Source organism: Dasypus novemcinctus, chromosome 2 (assembly GCF_030445035.2).
Source record: "Dasypus novemcinctus isolate mDasNov1 chromosome 2, mDasNov1.1.hap2, whole genome shotgun sequence".
In the NCBI taxonomy this organism is placed as follows: Eukaryota; Metazoa; Chordata; class Mammalia; order Cingulata; family Dasypodidae; genus Dasypus; species Dasypus novemcinctus.
In genome coordinates, this window is record NC_080674.1 from 97330686 (window position 1) to 97350703 (window position 20018).

The 20018-nt window shown below is 35.6% G+C and overlaps 1 protein-coding gene and 1 pseudogene across 13 annotated transcripts in view; one reads left to right on the forward strand and one right to left on the reverse strand.

The window, feature by feature from the left end:
• The window catches only part of SLF1 (SMC5-SMC6 complex localization factor 1), an 83946-nt gene that overhangs the window by 1586 nt on the left and 62342 nt on the right, over positions 1 to 20018 (forward strand). For 8 of the 13 annotated variants that reach the window (XM_071209020.1, XM_058276276.2, XM_058276278.2 and 5 more), the window contains exons 2-5: positions 5386 to 5499; positions 5705 to 5780; positions 6592 to 6832; positions 17360 to 17519. In XM_071209020.1, the coding sequence (XP_071065121.1) occupies positions 5386 to 5499; positions 5705 to 5780; positions 6592 to 6832; positions 17360 to 17519 (591 nt within the window). Of the gene's footprint in view, positions 1 to 341; positions 441 to 5385; positions 5500 to 5704; positions 5781 to 6591; positions 6833 to 7497; positions 7601 to 17359; positions 17520 to 20018 lie in introns of those variants that run through there. The other 5 variants (XM_071209027.1, XM_071209030.1, XM_071209032.1 and 2 more) reach the window with 2 other exon arrangements.
• On the reverse strand, positions 13315 to 15483 carry LOC139439831 (B-cell lymphoma/leukemia 10-like; annotated as a pseudogene).

A 20018-nucleotide genomic window follows, 5' to 3' on the forward strand; every position in this document is an offset into this window, starting at 1 on the left:
ATTTCTTATATTATTCTGAGTCTTTTTACTATTTAAACAAAACATTTTAAAATAAAATCAGTAATGCTATGTAGGCCCTGAATAATAAAGCCTGAAGAAAGTGAAGAATGCTCTTTCTCAGAAATATAAGTAAAATTGAATGTTATCTATTATTCTTATAATTGACTCTTATTAAATATGCTAATGAAAAAATGTAAAATTTTCTCCCATGTTATAAAGGCATATTAAGAGTAAAGTATCCCTGAAACTTTTAAGTTGAGGTATTATTTGCCTGCTTTTCATCAAACTTACTTTGAAATAAAAAACAATAAGCTGGTTTGTTTTTTGTTTTTTCTGGTGAGGAAGAAAACCCCATATGAATTAATCTAGTGATTAACACCAAATACATTTTCAAAGGAAAATAATGAAGAGCTTTCTGTTTTCCATAAGAAAAAGAAAAGGTAATCTTTAAATTTTCCTAGAAATGCTTTGAAATTTTAGTCATTGGTGTTATTTTTTCTGAAATTAATTTATAATTATGTTTAAATCTTTCAGTGATATTACTGATATAAATAATTATATCCCCACCCCCATGGTAGAGTCCTTCCTTTTCATGCAGTGTATTTTTCTCTTATACTAACTGAAAAGGAATTGCTTTGTAAAATTATAATGTGGTTAAAAGTATCAGACTAAATTCTGAAATTTAAACCAGGCTGGTATTGTAAAAAGGGCATTTAGTCTGCAGAGACAGATGTAGTTTTGAATCTTGGTTTTACCATTTAGTAGCAGGATACCCTTGAGCTAGTTTCTTAGTTACCCATATCCTAGTACCTTAAGAAGAGGTGTTCATCTGTATAAAAACAATAATTTATATTGTTGAGAAGGAAAGCAGTTAACCTTTATGATGTGTATGTACATAGTAGGTTCTCAGTAAAACTAAATCCTACTTGTTCAAGCTTATCCTTCCCCTACTAAATAATCGAAAGTTCCTGGGGTACCAAAGCAAGTTTTGCCTTTCATCCCCTTTGGCTAACCAATAGCTTCTGCCCATCCATTCTTTTTTTCCTCCAGAATCTCATCTCTTTGGTCCAGCTTACTCCCTTAAGGGCGCATTGATCTCTAAAACAGCCTCTCCTGTTCAGCTTGGGTCTTATGTGGCACTGGATGGATTGAACATTCTCAGCCTCTCATTTCTTTCTCAACACAGTCCTTTGGCTGGTATTTGTTTCTCACTCTGCTGCTAAATTTACCATCAAAGATACTTATTCATGTCTGATCTTTTCCCAGGTAATGCCATTGAATAAGAACATCCCTGAAGTCTCACTGCTAGAGACCTCTGTCAATTAATCAATCGATATGGCTATTTATATGTGTGTGTGTGTGCACAGGCGTTGTATGACTCTGAAGGATGGGTCAGCAGACACTAAATCTTTTTTTAAAAAATGCCAAAAGCCAATAGAATGAAATTAAGCCAAGGGACTAATTTGGCTCCTTGACCAGGAAGAGACAGAATTCCTAAACTCCACTTGAAGTTATTGCGTTCTAAGCCAAACAGTATTTTACTTGTATAGTATGAATACTGTGACATGTGTTTACCTATGAAAGTATTGGTTAAAAATAGGAATCCTAGTAAAGTGGTGGTAAAGGAAGATAATCTTGATTCAAAACATGAAAAAACAACAGGAATCCAGCCTCATGCTTTTCTGTTTTAGCATTGATTTACTTTCTCAGTTTGCAAATGTTTTATATAAGAGAAATCACGAAATCTTTAAACCCTTGAATTCAAGGCAAAAATATTGATTGCATTCAGGGCTTGACGTATCCTCTTCCAAAGAGGGGAGTTTCAGAAGTGATTCTCCTATAATTCACCAGAAAAACAAACATTTAAAGAAATCACTAGTTTTTGTCATGTGGCCCAAAAACCATGATTTTGAAGGAAATTCAAGTGGCATGGGAAAATGTTAATGATATAATTTTACATAAAAATTAAGATGCGGAACTATATAATAACTAAATTTTGTTATATGCATCTACACTATTTACACAGAAATACACACATTAAAAAATCTGCATGTCAGACCCAAGATATTAACAGTGATATTACAGAATGAAGGAAATAGAGGTGATTTTAATTTTTCTGTATGACTTGTAGTATTTTTCAAATTTTTTATAATAAACATTAACTAAAATTAAAAGAAATCTCTGTAAAGATTATTTTAGGGAGAAAACATGAGTTCTTAGATACAAGTAGATAGTAAAACTTTTTAAAAATAAGTGCCATATTTATTGTAGTTAATGGTAATGTACAATTTAGAATATGAGTTATGTTTTCAAAGTTCTTTTATATACAGGCTGGTCATAAAAGAATGCAGAGTAGAAAAGGTTTGTCCTTAGTTTACTAGCATAGATCTCTTTCAGCATCCCTGTCCTCCTTTTTTGTAGCACTTTCCTATTTTACCCAATTGTTAAACCGATTTTCTCAGTCTGACTCTCAAACCAGATCTGTGTATTCAAATCTGTGTTCCGGAGTTCTCTCAGTTCTCTATGTTTTTTTTACCCCATATATGTTTTAGCTGAGTGCCATATTATAAAGAATCCGAGGACCTAAAAAGCTAGTGCGCAGTAAAATGTTCTTTATTATAGTGATGAGTGCTATAGGTTTATTTGCATTTCTAGCTGGCACTAACTGCAAAGGAATTTCAGGCATCAGGGATAGGCCCATGTGAGAGATATTTTGGGAAAGTCCACACCACAGAGACAGTTGTTTGCTCTACATAGAGGCCAGCTCTGTTCTCAGTCATTATCTACTTAGTTGTGTTATATAGTTTAAGGTAAGTAAACTTTATTTGAATTATTACAATAAAGCATTTTCAGTGTAACTGAGTTAAGAATCTAGTGCATAATTTAAAATTTTTTCTGACACTAAAAACATTTTAACTGTCAAAAATAAATGTTCTTTTTTTGTTTTTCTTTTTGTTTTTATGTAATATCTTGTGTGTGAATGTGTGAAGGACCATGCCCCCTTAAATTTTAGAAAGTTCTATAACTTCCCCAGAAATACCCCTTGTATAAATACATTATGGTATGTTTACTTTCTTTCATGTGCTGAAAGACTTCTAGAAGTTACCTTTTTTTTTTAAGATTTATTTTATTATTTATTTCTCTCCCCACCTCCATTCCCACCCCCACCCCCCATCTCCTCTCTGTGTCTGCTTGCATTCTCGGCAACACCGGGAATCTGTGTCTTATTGTTGTGTCATCTTGCTGTGTCAGCTCTCCATGTGTGCGACACCACTCCTGGGCAGGCTGCACTTTATTCATGCAGGGTGGCTCAATGCGGGGTGTACTCCTTGCGCATGGGCTTCCCTACACGGGGGACACCCCTGTGTGGCACAGCACTCCTTGCTTGCAGCAGTGCTGCATGTGGGCCAGCTCACCACACAGGCCAGGAAGCCATGGGTTTGAACCCTGGACTTCCTATATGGTAGGTGGACACTCTTATCAGTTGAACCACGTTGGCTTCCCTAGAAGTTAGCTCTTTAGCTTCCATTCCTAGAACATATGACCTACAAAACTTGACCCTACTTCTAAGGGCTTTGGGTTTTCTGGGTCATTAATGTATATCAAACCAGTTTTGTGTAGTGCTGTCTTTGAGTTCATTGGCATATCAGGCTATTGTTTAATGTTTTCTTAATCCTGCAGGGTCATAGGAAGAACCATCAAATCACCAATTTTATAAATATAAATAAACCTGTCCATTTGTAACTGTTTATACCCATACAAACGTATACTTGGATCTAAATCTATGAATTTCCTGTTTTACTTTATAAATTAATCTGTGACTTAGGCCATTAGTTTGTCACATGATGTGGTATTAAAAAGCATTGCTGAATGTTTGTGAATTCTTTTGCTTCAAGTAAATGATTTTATTATAGGAAGAGATTAGATTAGGTTAGAGGAATTTGTTCTTTTAAAAACTACCAATTGGGAAGTGGATGTAGCTCGGTGGTTAAGTGCTTGCTTCCCATGTAGGAGAGCCCTGGGTAAAACAAACAAACAAACAACAACAACAATGAAACTACCGATTATTGTGTGCCATCACTGTGATGCACAATTCTTTGAAAGTTTACCTTAACCCAGTTTTTCTGATAATCATGTGAATAAATGCCTTGTGTTCTGATTTGTTTTTTGTTTGCTTGTTTGTTTTAAAGATTTATTTTTTTATTTCTCTCCCCTTCCTCCCCGCCCCCCCAGTTGTCTGCTCTCTCTGTCCATTTGCTGCGTGTTCTTCTGTGACCTCTTCTATCCCTATCAGCAGCACCGGGAATCTGTGTTTCCTTTTGTTGTGTCATCTTGTGTCAGCTCTCAATGTGTATGGCGCCATTCTTGGGCAGGCTACACTTTTCTTTCGCTCTGGGCAGCTCTCCTTACAGGGCACACTCCTTGCGCGTGGGGCTCCCCTACGCGGCGGGGACACCCCTGCGTGGCACAGCATTCATTGCACACATCAGCACTGCACATGGGCCAGCTCCACATGGGTCAAGGAGGCCTGGGGTTTGAACCACGAGCATCCCATGTGGTAGGCTGAGGCTGTATCCATTGGGCCAAGTCCACTTTCTGTGATTTGTTTTTTTAACATACCCATATTTGCATAATGTTTGAATCAGGACCTCCCATGTTTCTTCCGTGTTTCTTTCTTTCCTTTTTGCTCCCTATCTAATTTCATTTTCATTTTTAATCATGGAATAAGGAAGGAAATTGCTTTCAAAAGACTACTGATTTCTACTGTTTTCCAGTTAGTCCTTTTTTCATTTTATTGTGTCTTCTGGCTTTGACAGAAAATACTGTGAAAAAAATTGATTATCTCTATCACATTCCATTGTAAAGATAGTATGATTTAAGATGAAAACTTTGTTTTATACACTCACTTCAGTAGGTCCAAATAATTTAATAATTTATACTTAAAAACAAAGTAAGTTAAATGTATCTCTCATTTTTTTCTGTTAGAAAAAATAGTACTTTTAAAATGCAACTAGTTTAATTATGTTACTATTCATAGAAGTATTTTTCCTTTTCTGAAGAATTACTTTCTTTCATCTATGTACTGTAGTGTAATATATGTAATATAGTATTGCAAACTTCAAAGATTCAAACTAGGGAAAAAAACTGTATTTAAGGTCACATTTTGAGACGATTACATTTAAAAGTATTTTATATAAGAAATTTCATCATTAGTATTTACAATTAAGCTATATATGTTTTATTCATTGTATGCTTAATATACTGTTTTTAGTTTTTAGTTTTAGCACTCATTATTATTATTATTTAGCATATATTATTAAGAAAAAATAATGCCAACTCTGTAAATAATATCTTTTAACATGTTTTTTATGTTTTATGTATTAGATGGAACATGGTTCCCCAAAACATATCATCCAGATGACGGGATTTAAGATGGAAGAAAAGGAAGCTTTAGGCAAATTGCTTTTAAAACTAGATTGCACTTTTATTAAGAGTGAGGTGAGTACAAAAATTTACCAAAATGTTCAATTATAGCTTTAAAAAAAAACAAAAAAAACCAATAGCAACCAGAATTAAAAATGATGATAGAGTGATTAAAATAAGAATGATGAAATGGCTCCATGATATTGTAAGAATTTAAAACATGTGTTATAAAGGAAATTTTACTTTAGTAACATTTCTTCATGTGAATTTTTCCTTCTAGAAATACAAAAATTGTACACATCTTATAGCTGAACGCCTGTGTAAGAGTGAAAAATTTTTAGCAGCTTGTGCAGCAGGTAAGTTTACTGCTGTCATTCACCCTCCAAAAAAAAAAAACATGTAAAAGAAAATACACCTTGATAAGTAACTTTAGTCTCTGTAAAATAGCATGCTTAAACATAAATATCTTTCTTCTAATGTTTTTCCAAAGAATATTTGTTTGATATAATATTTTGGTTTTTTCTATATAAAATTTATGCAGCACATGAAAAATCTATTAAAATAGGCATTTTAAAGAAATATTTATTTCACTTAGGATTTAGTAAAAGTGCCTTATTTAAAAAAACAAGTTTACCAAAAAAAATTTGGCACAAAATTCCCCAAGATTTATACCTTTTTTAAGTCTCAACTACTCCCAGTCAAGTTTCTTTGAAATGTTATTGAAAATAGTCAGTGTTTTTATAATCCCCTTTCTCCCTTCCTCTTATCTATGCTATGAAGCACAATGATCATCCTGTTGTGTTTTTCTTTTCCATAAGATACTAAATTCCATAAACCTAAATTATGACTTAGTTTTAGATTTTTATACTTTATTTACCTTTTATTTTATAACATTTAGAATTATCATTATTAGAACTATACTTATTTGCCATGGGAAAGGTTATATATAGTGGTTATATAAAAAGATTATATTCAGTGATATTGTAGAGCCTCTTACTATCATGAAAATTTAGAGAAACAAACGTTTTCTTACCAAGATAATGTTGATAATGGAGCTTAAGGTCATATGCTGAGAAAAGTTGAAATTTTTTTGATGTTTCATCTTTGTGGTTTACCATTTACCAGAACCAAAATTCTTTCATGACGGACAGTGTCTTTGCTTTCTAGGAAAGTGGGTACTAACTAAGGACTACATAATTCATAGTGCTCAAAGTGGCAGATGGCTTGATGAAACAACTTATGAATGGGGATATAAAATTGAGAAAGACTCCCATTTGTCAACTCAAATGCAATCTGCACCTAAAAGATGGCGTGAAGAACTGAGACGCACTGGTGCTCCAGGAGCCTTCCACAGATGGAAAGTTGTCCTCCTTGTTAGAGCTGATAAACGAAGTGGTTCTCTTGTAAGGTATAAATCTTATAAAAGCTAAAGAAATGAATGAGAAAACACTTTTAATTTGCATGCATACCTTTTTCTTTTTCTTCATAATTATTAATTTAGTTCAAATGAGCCAGGTGATTTACACTTTGCTCTCCTAATTAGGCCATTTGGGACATATAAGTGTATGTGTCTCTAAAAGAACAAAATCTATTTTATAAAATTGCTTTAGATTATTCTGATGATCTCTTATTTTACCTTCCATGATGTCTTCTGGCTTACTCAAACAATATCAAAAAAGTTAAATGGGGGAAATTTGTTTTTAGTTTTGAGCCCTTTTAGATTTTTTGCAAGTAAGGTACTACATCATAACAAAGGCTTTTTTTCTGGGATTATATAGTGCTGACTTCATGATTCATACTTTTTCCATCATACATTCATTTTATCCTTTAAATTATATTTTTAAAAGATTTCTTAATGGTAAACTGTATTCTAAAATGGGTACTGTTTTTAGGAGGGGTTTCTTGTCACCTTCATTGAAGTGTTTTGGGGTTTTTTTTTGAGGTCCTTGGGGCCAGGGATTGAACCCTGGACCTCATATGTGGGGAGCCAGTGCTCAACTACTGAGCCACATTGGCTTCCCTGAGTTGGTTTTTTCATTTGTTTTGCTTCTTGTTTGTTTTTGTTTTTTTCAGGAGACACTGGGAACCAAACCTGGGAGGCAGGCACTCAGCTGCTTGAGCCACATCTGTTCCCTGAAGTGTATTTTATCAACAATAAAATGCATCTATTTTAAGTGTGCGTTTTGATGAATTTGGACAGATTTATCCACCCAAGTTTCTTCCACTGCAGTCAAGATCTGTAATATATATCATCCTACAATTTCCCTTGTACATTACAACCACTGATTTCCTTTCTGTCACTATAGATTAGATTTTTCTTCCTTAAAGGTTCATAAAAATGGGACGATATTGTATTTATTCCTTATAATTTCATATGCTCAGCACAATATTTTTGAGATTCATCTGTGTTGTGTGGATTGCTAGTTCATTTCTTTTTGTTTCTGAGTACTGTTCCACTATGTAGATATATGAGAGTTTATTCACCCATTAATGGACATTTGGGTTGTGTTTCATTTTTGCTGATATAAAATGAAGCTGCTAAGAATATTTGAGTAAAAGTGTTCATTTGGGCATGTTTACATTACTCTTGGGTAAATAACTAGGAATAAAATTGGTGACCCAGATGTCAAGTTTATTGTCTTAGTTTCCCTTAGTTTACTTGCTATGTCAAATACCATACAATGGGTTGGCTTAATGTGGAATTTTTTGGCTCATGATTTCCTAGGCTGGAAGGCTTGCTTCCTCGTGAGGTCAGTCTGGTGACTGGCAGTTCTTGGGTCCCTTGTCCTTCCCCATCACATGGCTATGTCTTCTTTCTCTTCTTGGTTCTGTTGACTTCCAGCTTCTGCTTCTCCACATGGCTTTCTCTTCATAAAGCCTCTAGAAATAAGATAAAGGCCCAACTCATTCTGTTGGGCCACACCTTAACTAAAAAATAACATCTTCAAAAGGTTTTATTTACAATGGTTCCACACCCAAAGGAATGGGATTAAGATGAAGAACATGTTTTTTTTCCTGTGGTACATAATTCAGCCTACCACTGTATCTTTAATAATATAACAGAATGCCAAACTATTTTCCAAAATAGTTGTAACATTTATACTCCCACTAGCAACGTTTGAGGGTTCCAGTTGCTCTGTAATTACTTTGTCACTATTGTTGACAATCAGTTGACTATATCTGTGTGGTCTATTTCTGTGTTGCTATTCTGTTCCTTTGAGCTGTATGTCTATCCTATATAAAAACCATGCTCTTCTGAATACTGTAGCCTCATAATGGATTTTGAAATCAGATAGCATGAGTTCTCCCACTAAAATTGTTTTGGTTTTTCTGAATCCATTGCATTCCCATGTATAATTAGAATCAGCTTATTAATTGCTACAAAAAAAAAAAGTTGGGATTTTAATTGTATTATATTGAATCTATATGTCAATTTGGAGAGAATTGACATCTTAAAATACTGAATTTTCCTACCAGTGAACTCTGTATATATCTCTGTTTATTTAGGTCTTAATTTCTGTTACTAACATTTTAAAGTTTCACTGTAAAAATCTGGCATGAGTTTTGTTAAATTTACCCCTCGATGCTTCATCTTTAGGATATTATTATAAATGGATTGCTCTGAAAGTTTTTATCCACATTTATTTGGATAATTGGCTTTTCTTCTTTATTCTCTTACTATAGTGGATTATATTGATTCTCAGATGTTAGATCAAGCTTGTACTACAGAGAGAGACTCCACCTCATCATAGTGTTTATCCATTTTTAATATGTTGCTAGATATTATTTACAAATATTTTGTTAAGGATTTTGTACCCTCAACTCTAAAAGGGCCATCTCTAGAAAAAACTCTAAACCTAATGTCATAATTAATGGTGGAAGATTTCTCGCCACTCCATGGTTGGAACATGGCAAGGATGCCCTCTCTGACCGTTTCTTTTCAGTATTTTACTAGAGGTATAAGCTGGTGCAATAAGGCAAAAAAAATAAATGACACACAAATTAGAAAGAAGTAAAAGTTAGTTTTCTTTATTTCCAAAAGATATGACTGTGTACTGAACATTTATTTTTAAAAGGAGCTAGAACTAAAAAGTGAATTTAGCAAGATCACATGATAACAGGTCAATATATAAAAATTAATATTTAATAAATAATTACTTGTGATTTCTGGACTTGGTTTTAGTATTTCCTTCCTTTGTTCTGTTTACTTTGGAATTAATTTCTTATATTCTTTTAGGTTCTTAAGGTGAACACTAAGTTCCTTGATTTTTAGGCCTTTCTTCTTCTCTAATATTAATTCTCCCAAAGCACTGCTTTATCTACATCCCATAAACCAGGATTAATTTTGTTTGCATTTTTATTCAATTTATACTACTTGATTTTTTCTTTCATCCATTGGTTATTTACAAGTTTGTTTTGTACTTCCCAGTATTTGCATATTCTCCATATATCTTTCTGCATTTGAGTGCTAGTTCATGTTGTGGTCAGAGAACATAGTGTGTATGATTTCAGTCCTTTAAAATTTGTTAAGGTTTGTTTTATGGCCTATACTACAGTCTGTCTGGGTGGATGTTCCATATGTACTTGAAAAGAATGTGAATTCTGTTCTTGGGTTGAGTGTTCCCTACATGCCAATTAAGTCACATTGTTTGGTAATTTTATTCAGTCTTCTATATTCTCGCTGATTTTCTGTATACTTGTTCCACAGATTATAATAGAACTATAATTGTTGATTTATCACTTTACCCTTGCAATTCTACCAGTTTTTGCTTTATTTTGAAGCTTTCTTTTCTTTTTTTTTTTTTTTTTTTTTAAAGATTTATTTTTATTTATTTAATTCCCCTCTCCTCCCCCGGTTGTCTGTTTTCTGTGTCTTTTTGCTGCGTCTTGTTTCTCTGTCCGCTCCTGTTGTCGTCAGCGGCACGGGAAGTGTCCGCTTCTGTTGTCGTCAGCGGCACGGGAAGTGTGGGCGGCGCCATTCCTCGGCAGGCTGCTCCCTCCTTCGCGCTGGGCGGCTCTCCTTATGGGTACACTCCTTGCGTGTGGGACTCCCCTACGCGAGGGACACCCCTGTGTGGCACGGCACTCCTTGCGCGCATCAGCACTGCGCATGGGCCAGCTCCACACGGGACAAGGAAGCCCGGGGCTTGAACAGCTGACTCGGGTCAAGGAAGCCTGGGGCTTGAACCGCGGACCTCCCATGTGGTAGACGGACGCCCTAACCACTGGGCCAAAGTCCGTTTCCCTGAAGCTTTCTTTTCAGTTTCATATACATTTAAGACTATTTTGCCATCGTGATGAATTGATGTCTTTATTATTTTGTAATGTTTTTCATTATTCCTAGTAATATTTCTTTTTCTGAGATTTACTTTGATATTAATATAGCTACATTAACTTCTTTTGTAAAATTTTGGCCTGGCTCATCCTTTTCCATCCTTTTATTTAAAGTGAGTTTCTTGTGGACAGCATGGAGTTGAGTCTTGCTTATTCATCTGAGAAGTTTTTCCCTTTCGGTTGCATCATTTAGACCATTCAGACCTATGTTTCTGTTGACAGGTTGAGATTCATCTGTGTTTTTGTGTGGATCACTAGTTCATTCCTTTTTGTTGCCATCTTGGTAGTTGGGTTTTTTCTTTGTCCCATTTGTGACAGTTTGAATTTTATGAATCCCAATAAAACAGTAATTCTTAACCTTTTTTGTTCCATGGACCCCTTTGCCAGTCAAGTACAATGAATACTACTGTAATTTATTTATTGCATACATTCATAAATGAAGGAAATGGTAGATTTAGTTAGTGGTCAGAGAAAGTAAAGATAATAAGTTGATTTTTTTCAATTCAACCTCATGGACCTCCTGAAATCTTTCCATGGACAACCAAGGTCACAGACCCTTGGTTAAAACCTCTTGCAATGAGAGATAAGTTCTTAAACTAATCCATTCGTGTGAGTGTGGGACACTTTAGTTGCATTAAATTCAGTTTAGGGGCCTTTGATTAGATTACTTAATAAGATTGATTAAGAGTTTTTAATTGAACTATGTCAGGGAGGCTTGTGCCTATTTGGGTCCCCGCTTTCTTGCTGGGTCTGATAGAAACAAAGAGAGAGAGAGAGAGAGAAAGGGGGCAGCTGCCACATTTGACCTGGCCATGTAAGAGAGAGGTCTCCAGGTTCTTTCACAGCTGAGCTCAAGAAGAGAAGCCCCAAGAGGCTCAAGGAGCCAAGGCCCAGGGAGAAATGACAGATCAGTCACAGCTGAGTTCAAGGAGAAATTAGAGAGATGCCTGCAGATTGGCTCTCTTGCCTGATTGCCTCATGACAGGACACTAGTATCAGCAGTAGCTGACTTTGGTGAGAAAGCATCTCTGATGGTGCCTTGATTTGGACATTACATGGCCTTGGAACTGTAAGCTTTTACACTAATAAATTTCCCATTATAAAAGCCAACCCATTTCTGATACTTTGCATCAGCAGTCCTGTGATAAACTAAGACACCATCTACTCTTTGTTCTTTTTTCCTTTTTTTCTTGACTTCTTTTGGATCTGTTGAATGTTTTTCATAGTTTCCTTTATCTCCACATTGGATTTTTACTTATACCTCTATTTTTTTTTTTAGTGTGCTTGAGAATTTACAATATGATAATAACTATCATGGTCAACTGTCAAATAGTATTGTATTACTTCACATATAATGAGAAACTTTGTAACAGTATACTTCCATTTGTCCCTCCCATCCTATTTTCTGTTTTTGTCCTTTACATAAAATTGTTTTAAGAACTCACAATACATTGTTAATATTTTCACTTCGGTCAATTTTTTTTACATGTTAAAAACTTTATTGGAAAATTTTATTTTATCTTTATCGGTAAATTTCCACATCTACTTCTTGCAATTGATAAGAGAAATATATATGTGACAGATATTAGGAAACAGGTAGAATTATAATTTAAATGAAAACAGAGGATTAGACTTATAGATGTCTAAAATTAGTTAAATTGTGTTATATAACTGAAAAGACAAATTCTAGGTAATGGCCTGCTTGTTCCAAATAATATTAAAAACAACTGACATCCAAAAAACACCCAATTTGTTCTAATTATTTAAACTGTCCAGTGTTTGTGATTAAAAGAGTAATGCAAGTACAGAAAAAATATTTTTTTAAAATCTCATCAAATTACATGTAATAACTGAGGCTTATACCAAGATATTTTTCTTGTGGAATAAAAATGATAAAGCAAACAATTTGAATCACAAAAAAGTATTAATAAGGTTAAGAAGAAATATATTTTGACAAATTGAGATCTTAGGTGGATCAGGCTCTACCAGGTAGATGTTCTTCCAGCATAAGGAGGGGACTATGTAAGTACCTGTAAACCTTATCAAGTGGGAAAGATGATGTACTGTATACAGGTAGTTTTCCCAGTCACTGACTGGCTTTCTTACCGAAGAGGAACAACAGCTTAATCCTGAAACTTTACTATTAAGTGGTTGGAAAGGGATATTAGGCCCTGAACATTTCTAGCACAAATGCACAGAGAAAAAGTATTTCAGCTTAAGAATATATACTCAAATAGAGAAATGTTCTCTATCAAAATTAGTCTTAAAACATAAAAAATTTAAAAACATTCACTGAAGTCACTAAAATACTCCAAAAATGAAAAAGCAGAAAATACTGAAAAGTGTATGATCACCATAATTTACATTTAGCTACCCTAAAAGTATTTCTTCTATTCTAAAAAAATTCTATTTACAGAGTATGGTAAGGTGTTTTATAATACATATATCAAATATTAAACGTCATTACAGATTTTATAAAATGATTCATATCCTGTAAAATATTTTTTGCTTTTATTAGAAAAAAGCAGTAAACTGTCACTGTTGTGAAATACCACATTATCTTAAGGGAAAAAACATCTCATTCGAGTTTCCACAAGTTACTACTTCTAACTACAGCTCTGTTGGCAAAGAAGGAGCCCCAGGGTCCCCAGGTCTAGGAAGCATAGTTGAAGAAAAGATGGTATTTTTACTTTTGCCTACTTCCAGAACAGGTAAATTTTGAGATGCATCAATAAAATGGGGTTGTGCTGGATTTTCCTTCTGGATAGTATATGAAAGTGAATGCGGTTTTCAGAGAAATTACTCTTGTCTGAATTTGATCTGGAGAGGTTGCTTGCAGCTCCATGTGGAAAATGGTCACAGATGGTACATTTTAGTACTTTTATATGTGCTAGTTTTTATACTTTATCTGTTCATCTTTAATCTTCTGGTATCAGGAAGTCTGTGTTTTTTCTTACCAAATAGACTCAACCAATGTATCCTTTGGGTTTTTCTTGTAAGTAGTCTAGCATTTTACAGCCCTTTTTCTACTTGATGTTTGGGATGAAAGTTTTTCAGTGTCTTCTCTATTGAGTATTATTTTACACATAGATGATCCAAATGTCTCTGAGCTATTTTTTTCACACAGGTACACATGCAGATTTTCTAAAACTAGGGGAATTCCAGGTTATGCTTTCAGCTTTTGAGCTTCCCTCAATCCCCTTTGCAAAAGTTTCCCATATTTGCTCTAATGCTTGGGATTTTTTTATCTGGTCTAGCTTTTGCTGTAGGTTGGGAGAGTAGCCTAGGAAATATTACTGAAGGATGAACTTGGGACATTGATCCCCTACAAAATATCTCCATAAGCGAAGTGAGATTAAACCATGTAATGATGCATGGGTAAGAAGCTGATTGTCAAGAGAAGCTCTACTGGACAGTGTCAGCAACCTAAACCATCCTTTTTCACTTTAGTCAGTGAGGGACAGTGTGGTGGGCTCCATGGTGGAGGCGGAAGGTGTCAATTAATTAAAAACTAATGAAAATCATCTATATTTGCCCTCATTTTTATCATCCAGGACCATTCGTATTTTGTATCCATCTAGGTTTCCATCTGGTATCATGCTCCTTTTGCTTAAAAAATTCCCTTTAGCTGTTTTTATAGTGCAAGTCTACTGGCAGTGAATTATATCACTTTTTGTTTAACAAAGCCATTATTTTTGGAAGATATTTTCACTGCATATAGAATTATGGGTTGACAGTTTTTGTTTTAGTTTTTTTGCTTTCTATATTTAAAGACCCTGTTCCACTGTCTTCTGAATTGCATTGTTCCAATAAGAAGTTGGTCATCTTTCTTTCCTTTTTCCTCGCTATATAATTTATGTTGATTGTTAGTTTTTAGTAGTTTGAATATGCTGTGCCCTAATATTTGTGTATGTGTGCCTGCACCTGTTATGGATTGAAACATGTCCCCAACAAAGGTATGTTCAAGTTCTAACCCCTGGTCCTGAGAATGTGAACTCGTTTGAAAGTAAGATTTTCAAAGATTCTCTTAGTTAAGATGAGTCCTAACTGAATCAGGGTGGGCCTTAATCACAAATGACCAAACCCCTTATAAGTGGAGGAAGTTTAAACAGTAATAGGAGGCAGAAGGAAGCAGACAGCTATGTGACCGAGGCAGAGCTTGAGGTATGAATTACCGGCAAGCCCCTCCAGAACATTACAGACTTTAGAGAAAGCATGACCCTGCCTTCTAGCCCCAAAACCATGAAACAAGAAATTCCTGTTTTTTAAGCCAACCATTCTATAATACATTTTTATAGAAGTCCTTTCAAAGTAAGACAATGTGTTTAGCAGCCATTATGTCTTTAAATATTTCTTTGGCTTTATTATTCTGGAACTCCATTACATGCACTTTAGGCCATTTGATTCTGTTCTTTTGTATGCACTGTTCTGTTTGTTTTTTTTTTTAATGTTTCAGCTTCAGTTATTTCTCCTGATCTATACTCAAGTTCAATGATTATTTCTTCAGTTGTGTGCAGTCTGCTAAGTTTCTCAAATTCTTCTTTGTACATTTTTTTATTTAACCATTTCTATTTGACCCACCGCTAAATTTCCCATCTCATCATGCATATTATCTACCTTTTCCATTTAACATGTCAGCAATAGTTATTTTAAATAACTTTCTCATAATTTCAACATCTGGATCATCTCTCGGTCTTTGCTAGTGATTACTTTTTCTCTCGACATGGTTTGTGTTTTTTTCCTTACCTTTTGTGTGTCTTATGTTTTTTATTGCAGGCCAGAATCACATGTGGAAAAGCAGATGCTGTTGAGATGAAAAATATTTATATCTTAAAACGACATGCCTCTTACATAAGGCAGTTAGTATGAGTGATTGAGTTAATCTTTGCAGATATTGATCTGAGTTTGGATTTTATTAATGCTGTAGTCACCTTCAGTGACATCAGATTACTCTAGTACAGGACTAAATAGTTTCTTTGAGTTTAATTTGGATTTGGGGTGCTGGAGGATTTTTATCAGTGTTCCTGTTCCACCCTTAGCATTCAGTCCCTGCACTACTAGGTCACAGAAAGCTTCTCTCTTCATGCTCTTCCCCTCCCTCTTGTTTTTCAGTTCTAGACTGGATAGGTATGTTCTCACTTCTGCTGGACATGTCTTAAGCATTCTTTGTGTTCTTGTTCTGTGGTGTTGGGGCTTTCTCAGCATTTCTGTCTTCATCTTGCATGGCAGCCAAAACGTTCCATGTATGGGTAGAGGAGGTCTTGGGCAACAGAGTTTCCTTTTTCTCCTTCAGCATTAGGTATTTCAATCAGTGCAGGATCTTGAACTCAAGCAGTTTTCTTTCCCCTCCTCTAAGAGCAGATGGTTTTTGCTTCTGTCCCTCCTCCAGAAACATTGGCTCATTTCCTGTGTTAGGCAGCAGGACATTTTCCTACCCTGCCCCAGAGGCAGAAGAGTTTTTATCTCTGCTCCACCAAAGGAGGCAGTAGATCTTTTCCTGGGTTCCAAGGATGGAAGACTTTCTCACTGTTGTCCAAATGACTTAAGGCTAAGGCTTTTGCTTCATTTGAGAGAAGGGTCCAGGGAATGGGCCTGGTTTTGTATTTATTCCTCAGTGGCAACCAAGCCCCACTGGCCCACTTGTGCCACGAAATAGGTGGGGCTCCCTCAGGTCTCCTGCTCTCCTGTTTTTTTCATGAGCACCTGACACGGAGGCCTGTGGCAAAAAGCTTGTAAATGAGGGTACTCCACTTGTGTCAAGTACTACCTGTTATATTAAACTGTTAGATTAGCTATCCTTGGTCCTTAAATTTGTTAAAATTTGGGCTGCTTTTTTATCTATAACCACTTTTCTCCTGTGTGCTTGTCAAAAGTGAAACAGTTTATATGTGTCAAGTCTCTTCACAAAGGGCCTTATTGGTCTTTGGGTATCAGTTTACTTGGCTGACTTGGGATGCCAATTCTTGGATGAGCTCCAGAAAAGCTATGGTTTAGCAGATTACCTGACTTTCTGTTGTTGTTGTTAGCATGAGTAGTATTCTTCTGGTTTTCTAAATCCTAAACAGAGGTAAAATGTCCATGAAACTTCTGAGATGGACATTCCTTTGTGTAGGTCTTCTGAGTCTGAATATAAAATGTATTTTTTACTAAGGAACAAAGTTACAAAGTTTTTGTAAGTATAATTTCCTAGAGGAAGTTTGGAAACTGGTTCCATTTCTGTGATCCAGAAGGTTCTCTTCAAGGTGTCTTCCTTTCCAATGTAGCTGCTTCCTTAGGCTTCCTTCAGTGTTCTTTTGGCTTACTGAGGTGACTTTTTCTTTTTTTAAGGAATAATTTAATATTCTTCTTAAATGTGTTTTCTGTATTAAAAAATGCATAGGTAAAAAGAATAGCATAATTTCTTAAATATCTGCTCTGAACAACTTGGAATTTATTAAAATAATATTGTGGTTATTATTTTTGATAGTTATTCTCTATTTTTTCCCAAAGAAATTAATTCCATGTAGAAAATTCTGCTCACAGTTCTTGGAAGTAATTGACCCAGATAATTTTTACTGAATATACTTAATACTTTCTCTACTATATTTGCATTTTTATTCAGAGTTTTGGAGGCTGGAAAAGCAAATGTTATTTTACCAAAAAGTTCACCAAGTGGAATAACTCATGTGATTGCCAGTAATGCAAGAATCAAGGCTGAGAAAGAAAAAGACTTTATGGCTCCATTTTATCCAATTCAGTATCTTGGGGATTTTCTTTTAGAGGTAAGTAAAGTAAATAGTAAGCATTTTTAAATGTTAATTTTATTAAATACAAATATAGTGAAATATACATTAAAATTAAATCACGTTAAAAATAAAGATATAGTGATTAGAAGTAGCTAAAATGATACTTTCAAAGATAATTCTCAATTATTTAACTGAGAATACTTAGATTTGAAAGAAGCTTGCTTGTTATATTTAAAATTTGTCTTATTTTAAGTCTACTTTGTTTTCAGGTTTTAATGCTATATCCTACCAAATAATTTTAAACATTTTAATGTCAGAATATAAATAAAAGTATCATAGGCTATAGTGTTATATGAGAATTTTTGGATTATTTTTCCTTTGGAACAGAGGGAACTGTTTCTAGTGGTTTAGAAATGTTTTCTTGTCCTATTTTCCTACCTCCCCATTCCCACTGGGTACAAATACCGCTCCCCATGTTGTTTGAATGGGAATCAAAACCTCGAAGAAACCTTCTAGGAGCTAATCAGAGAAGAATTTATGAAGAACAGTCACTCAAGGTAGAAGAGAAACCTCAATATGTCCCAGAACTGAATATTTATCTCATTGTTTTCCAGCTCAATAGAATACCATCACCTTTTCTCTAATTCTTTGTGTCAGAGGTCTTGTAGTAGAGAAGACGGGTGTATGCAGTATTGAAGGCCAGGACATGAGAACTCTGAGAAGGAAGTTGATTTATTTTGACCGGCCAAGCTCGGCAGACTCCTGTCCTAATAAAAACCGAGCCCCAAATAGAATTTTGGGTTCCCTTTTATACAGAAAAGATATAAGGGTTGGGAGTTAAATGGTGCTTTTATGAAAGAAAATGACTTTCCTTGTTAGGTAAGTGTTTGTCTGAGTACTAGATAGGTTTTAAATTAAAGTACCCCCCACATTTCAGGTGAGCTTGAATTAGCATATCCTCCACATTTCAGGTGAGCTTGAATTAGCATATCCTCCACATTTCAGGTGAGCTTGAATTAGCATATCCTCCACATTTCAGGTGAGCTTGAGTTAAAATCTCCCCCACATTCCATCTGGGTGCAACTTTGAATACACATTCAGTCTTACATCCTTTCTGAACATTCAAAGACTATAGGGCCTGTATTACTTATTTGGATTTCTAGAGACTAGGTACACATAGATACAAATTTTGAATTTAGGGAAACGGACTTTGGCCCAGTGGTTAGGGCGTCCGTCTACCACATGGGAGGTCCGCGGTTAAAGCCCCGGGCCTCCTTGACCCGTGTGGAGCTGGCCCATGCGCAGTGCTGATGCGCGCAAGGAGTGCCCTGCCACGCAGGGGTGTCCCCCGCGTAGGGGAGCCCCACGCGCAAGGAGTGCACCCATAAGGAGAGCCGCCCAGCGCGAAGGAGGGAGCAGCCTGCCGAGGAATGGCGCCGCCCACACTTCCCGTGCCGCTGACGACAACAGAAGCGGACAGAGAAACAAGACGCAGCAAAAAGACACAGAAAACAGACAACCGGGGGAGGGGAGGGAAATTAAATAAATAAAAATAAATCTTTAAAAAAAAAAAAAAAGACCAAAAAAAAAATTTTGAATTTATGCACAGGCTATATTAGTCTGTCAGTCATCCTTGAAACCTTTCTTACTTCCAACATCTAGTCAACTTTAAGTCCTGTTGATTTTTTTTTTATGTAGGGAAATGTCTTTTTTTTTTTCTTTAAGATTTATTTATTTCTCTCCCCTTCCTCGCTCTTGTCTGCTCTCTGTGTCTATTCATTGTGTGTTCTCTTAGTCTGCTTGTATTCTTGTCAGCGGCACTGGGAATCTGTGTTGCTTTTTTTGCTTCATTTTGCTGTGTCAGCTCTCCATGTATGTGGTACCACTCCTGGGCAGGCTACGCTTTTTTCGCATGGGACAGCTCTCCTTACAGGGTACACTCTTGCACGTGGGGCTCCCCTACGCAGGGGACACCCCTGGGCACTCCTTGCATGCATGAGCACTACACATGGGCCAGCTCACCACATGGGTCAGGATCCCTGGACCTCCTATATGGTAGGCACATGCTCTATCCGTTGGGCCTAATGTACTTCCCAAGTCCTGTTGATTTTACCTCTCCAAAACCTCTTGAATCGAACTTCTTTTCTCCTTCTGTGCTAACATGATACTGAGCACATCATCTTTCCGCTGGCCTCTTGGAACTGGCAACTTAATACTCTTCCTAAATCCACCCTTCTCTTCTGCAGTCTTTTGTAGTTCATTTAGAAAGAGTAGCCAAAATGCTGTTTCTAAAACAAATCTGATCTATCATTCCCTTACTTCAATGGCTTTCCATTCCCTTTAGGATAAAGTCCAAAATCTCTTAACATGACTACATGTTCCCACAGGATTCCTGTCCTATTACTCCTTTTTAGTCTCTCCTACTCTTTTTCCCATGCTGTTATATTACAACAAAACTGCCTTCTCCCCATTTCCTTTTTTTTTTTTTTTTTAACATTTATTTATTTATTTAATTTCCCCCCCTCCCCTGGTTGT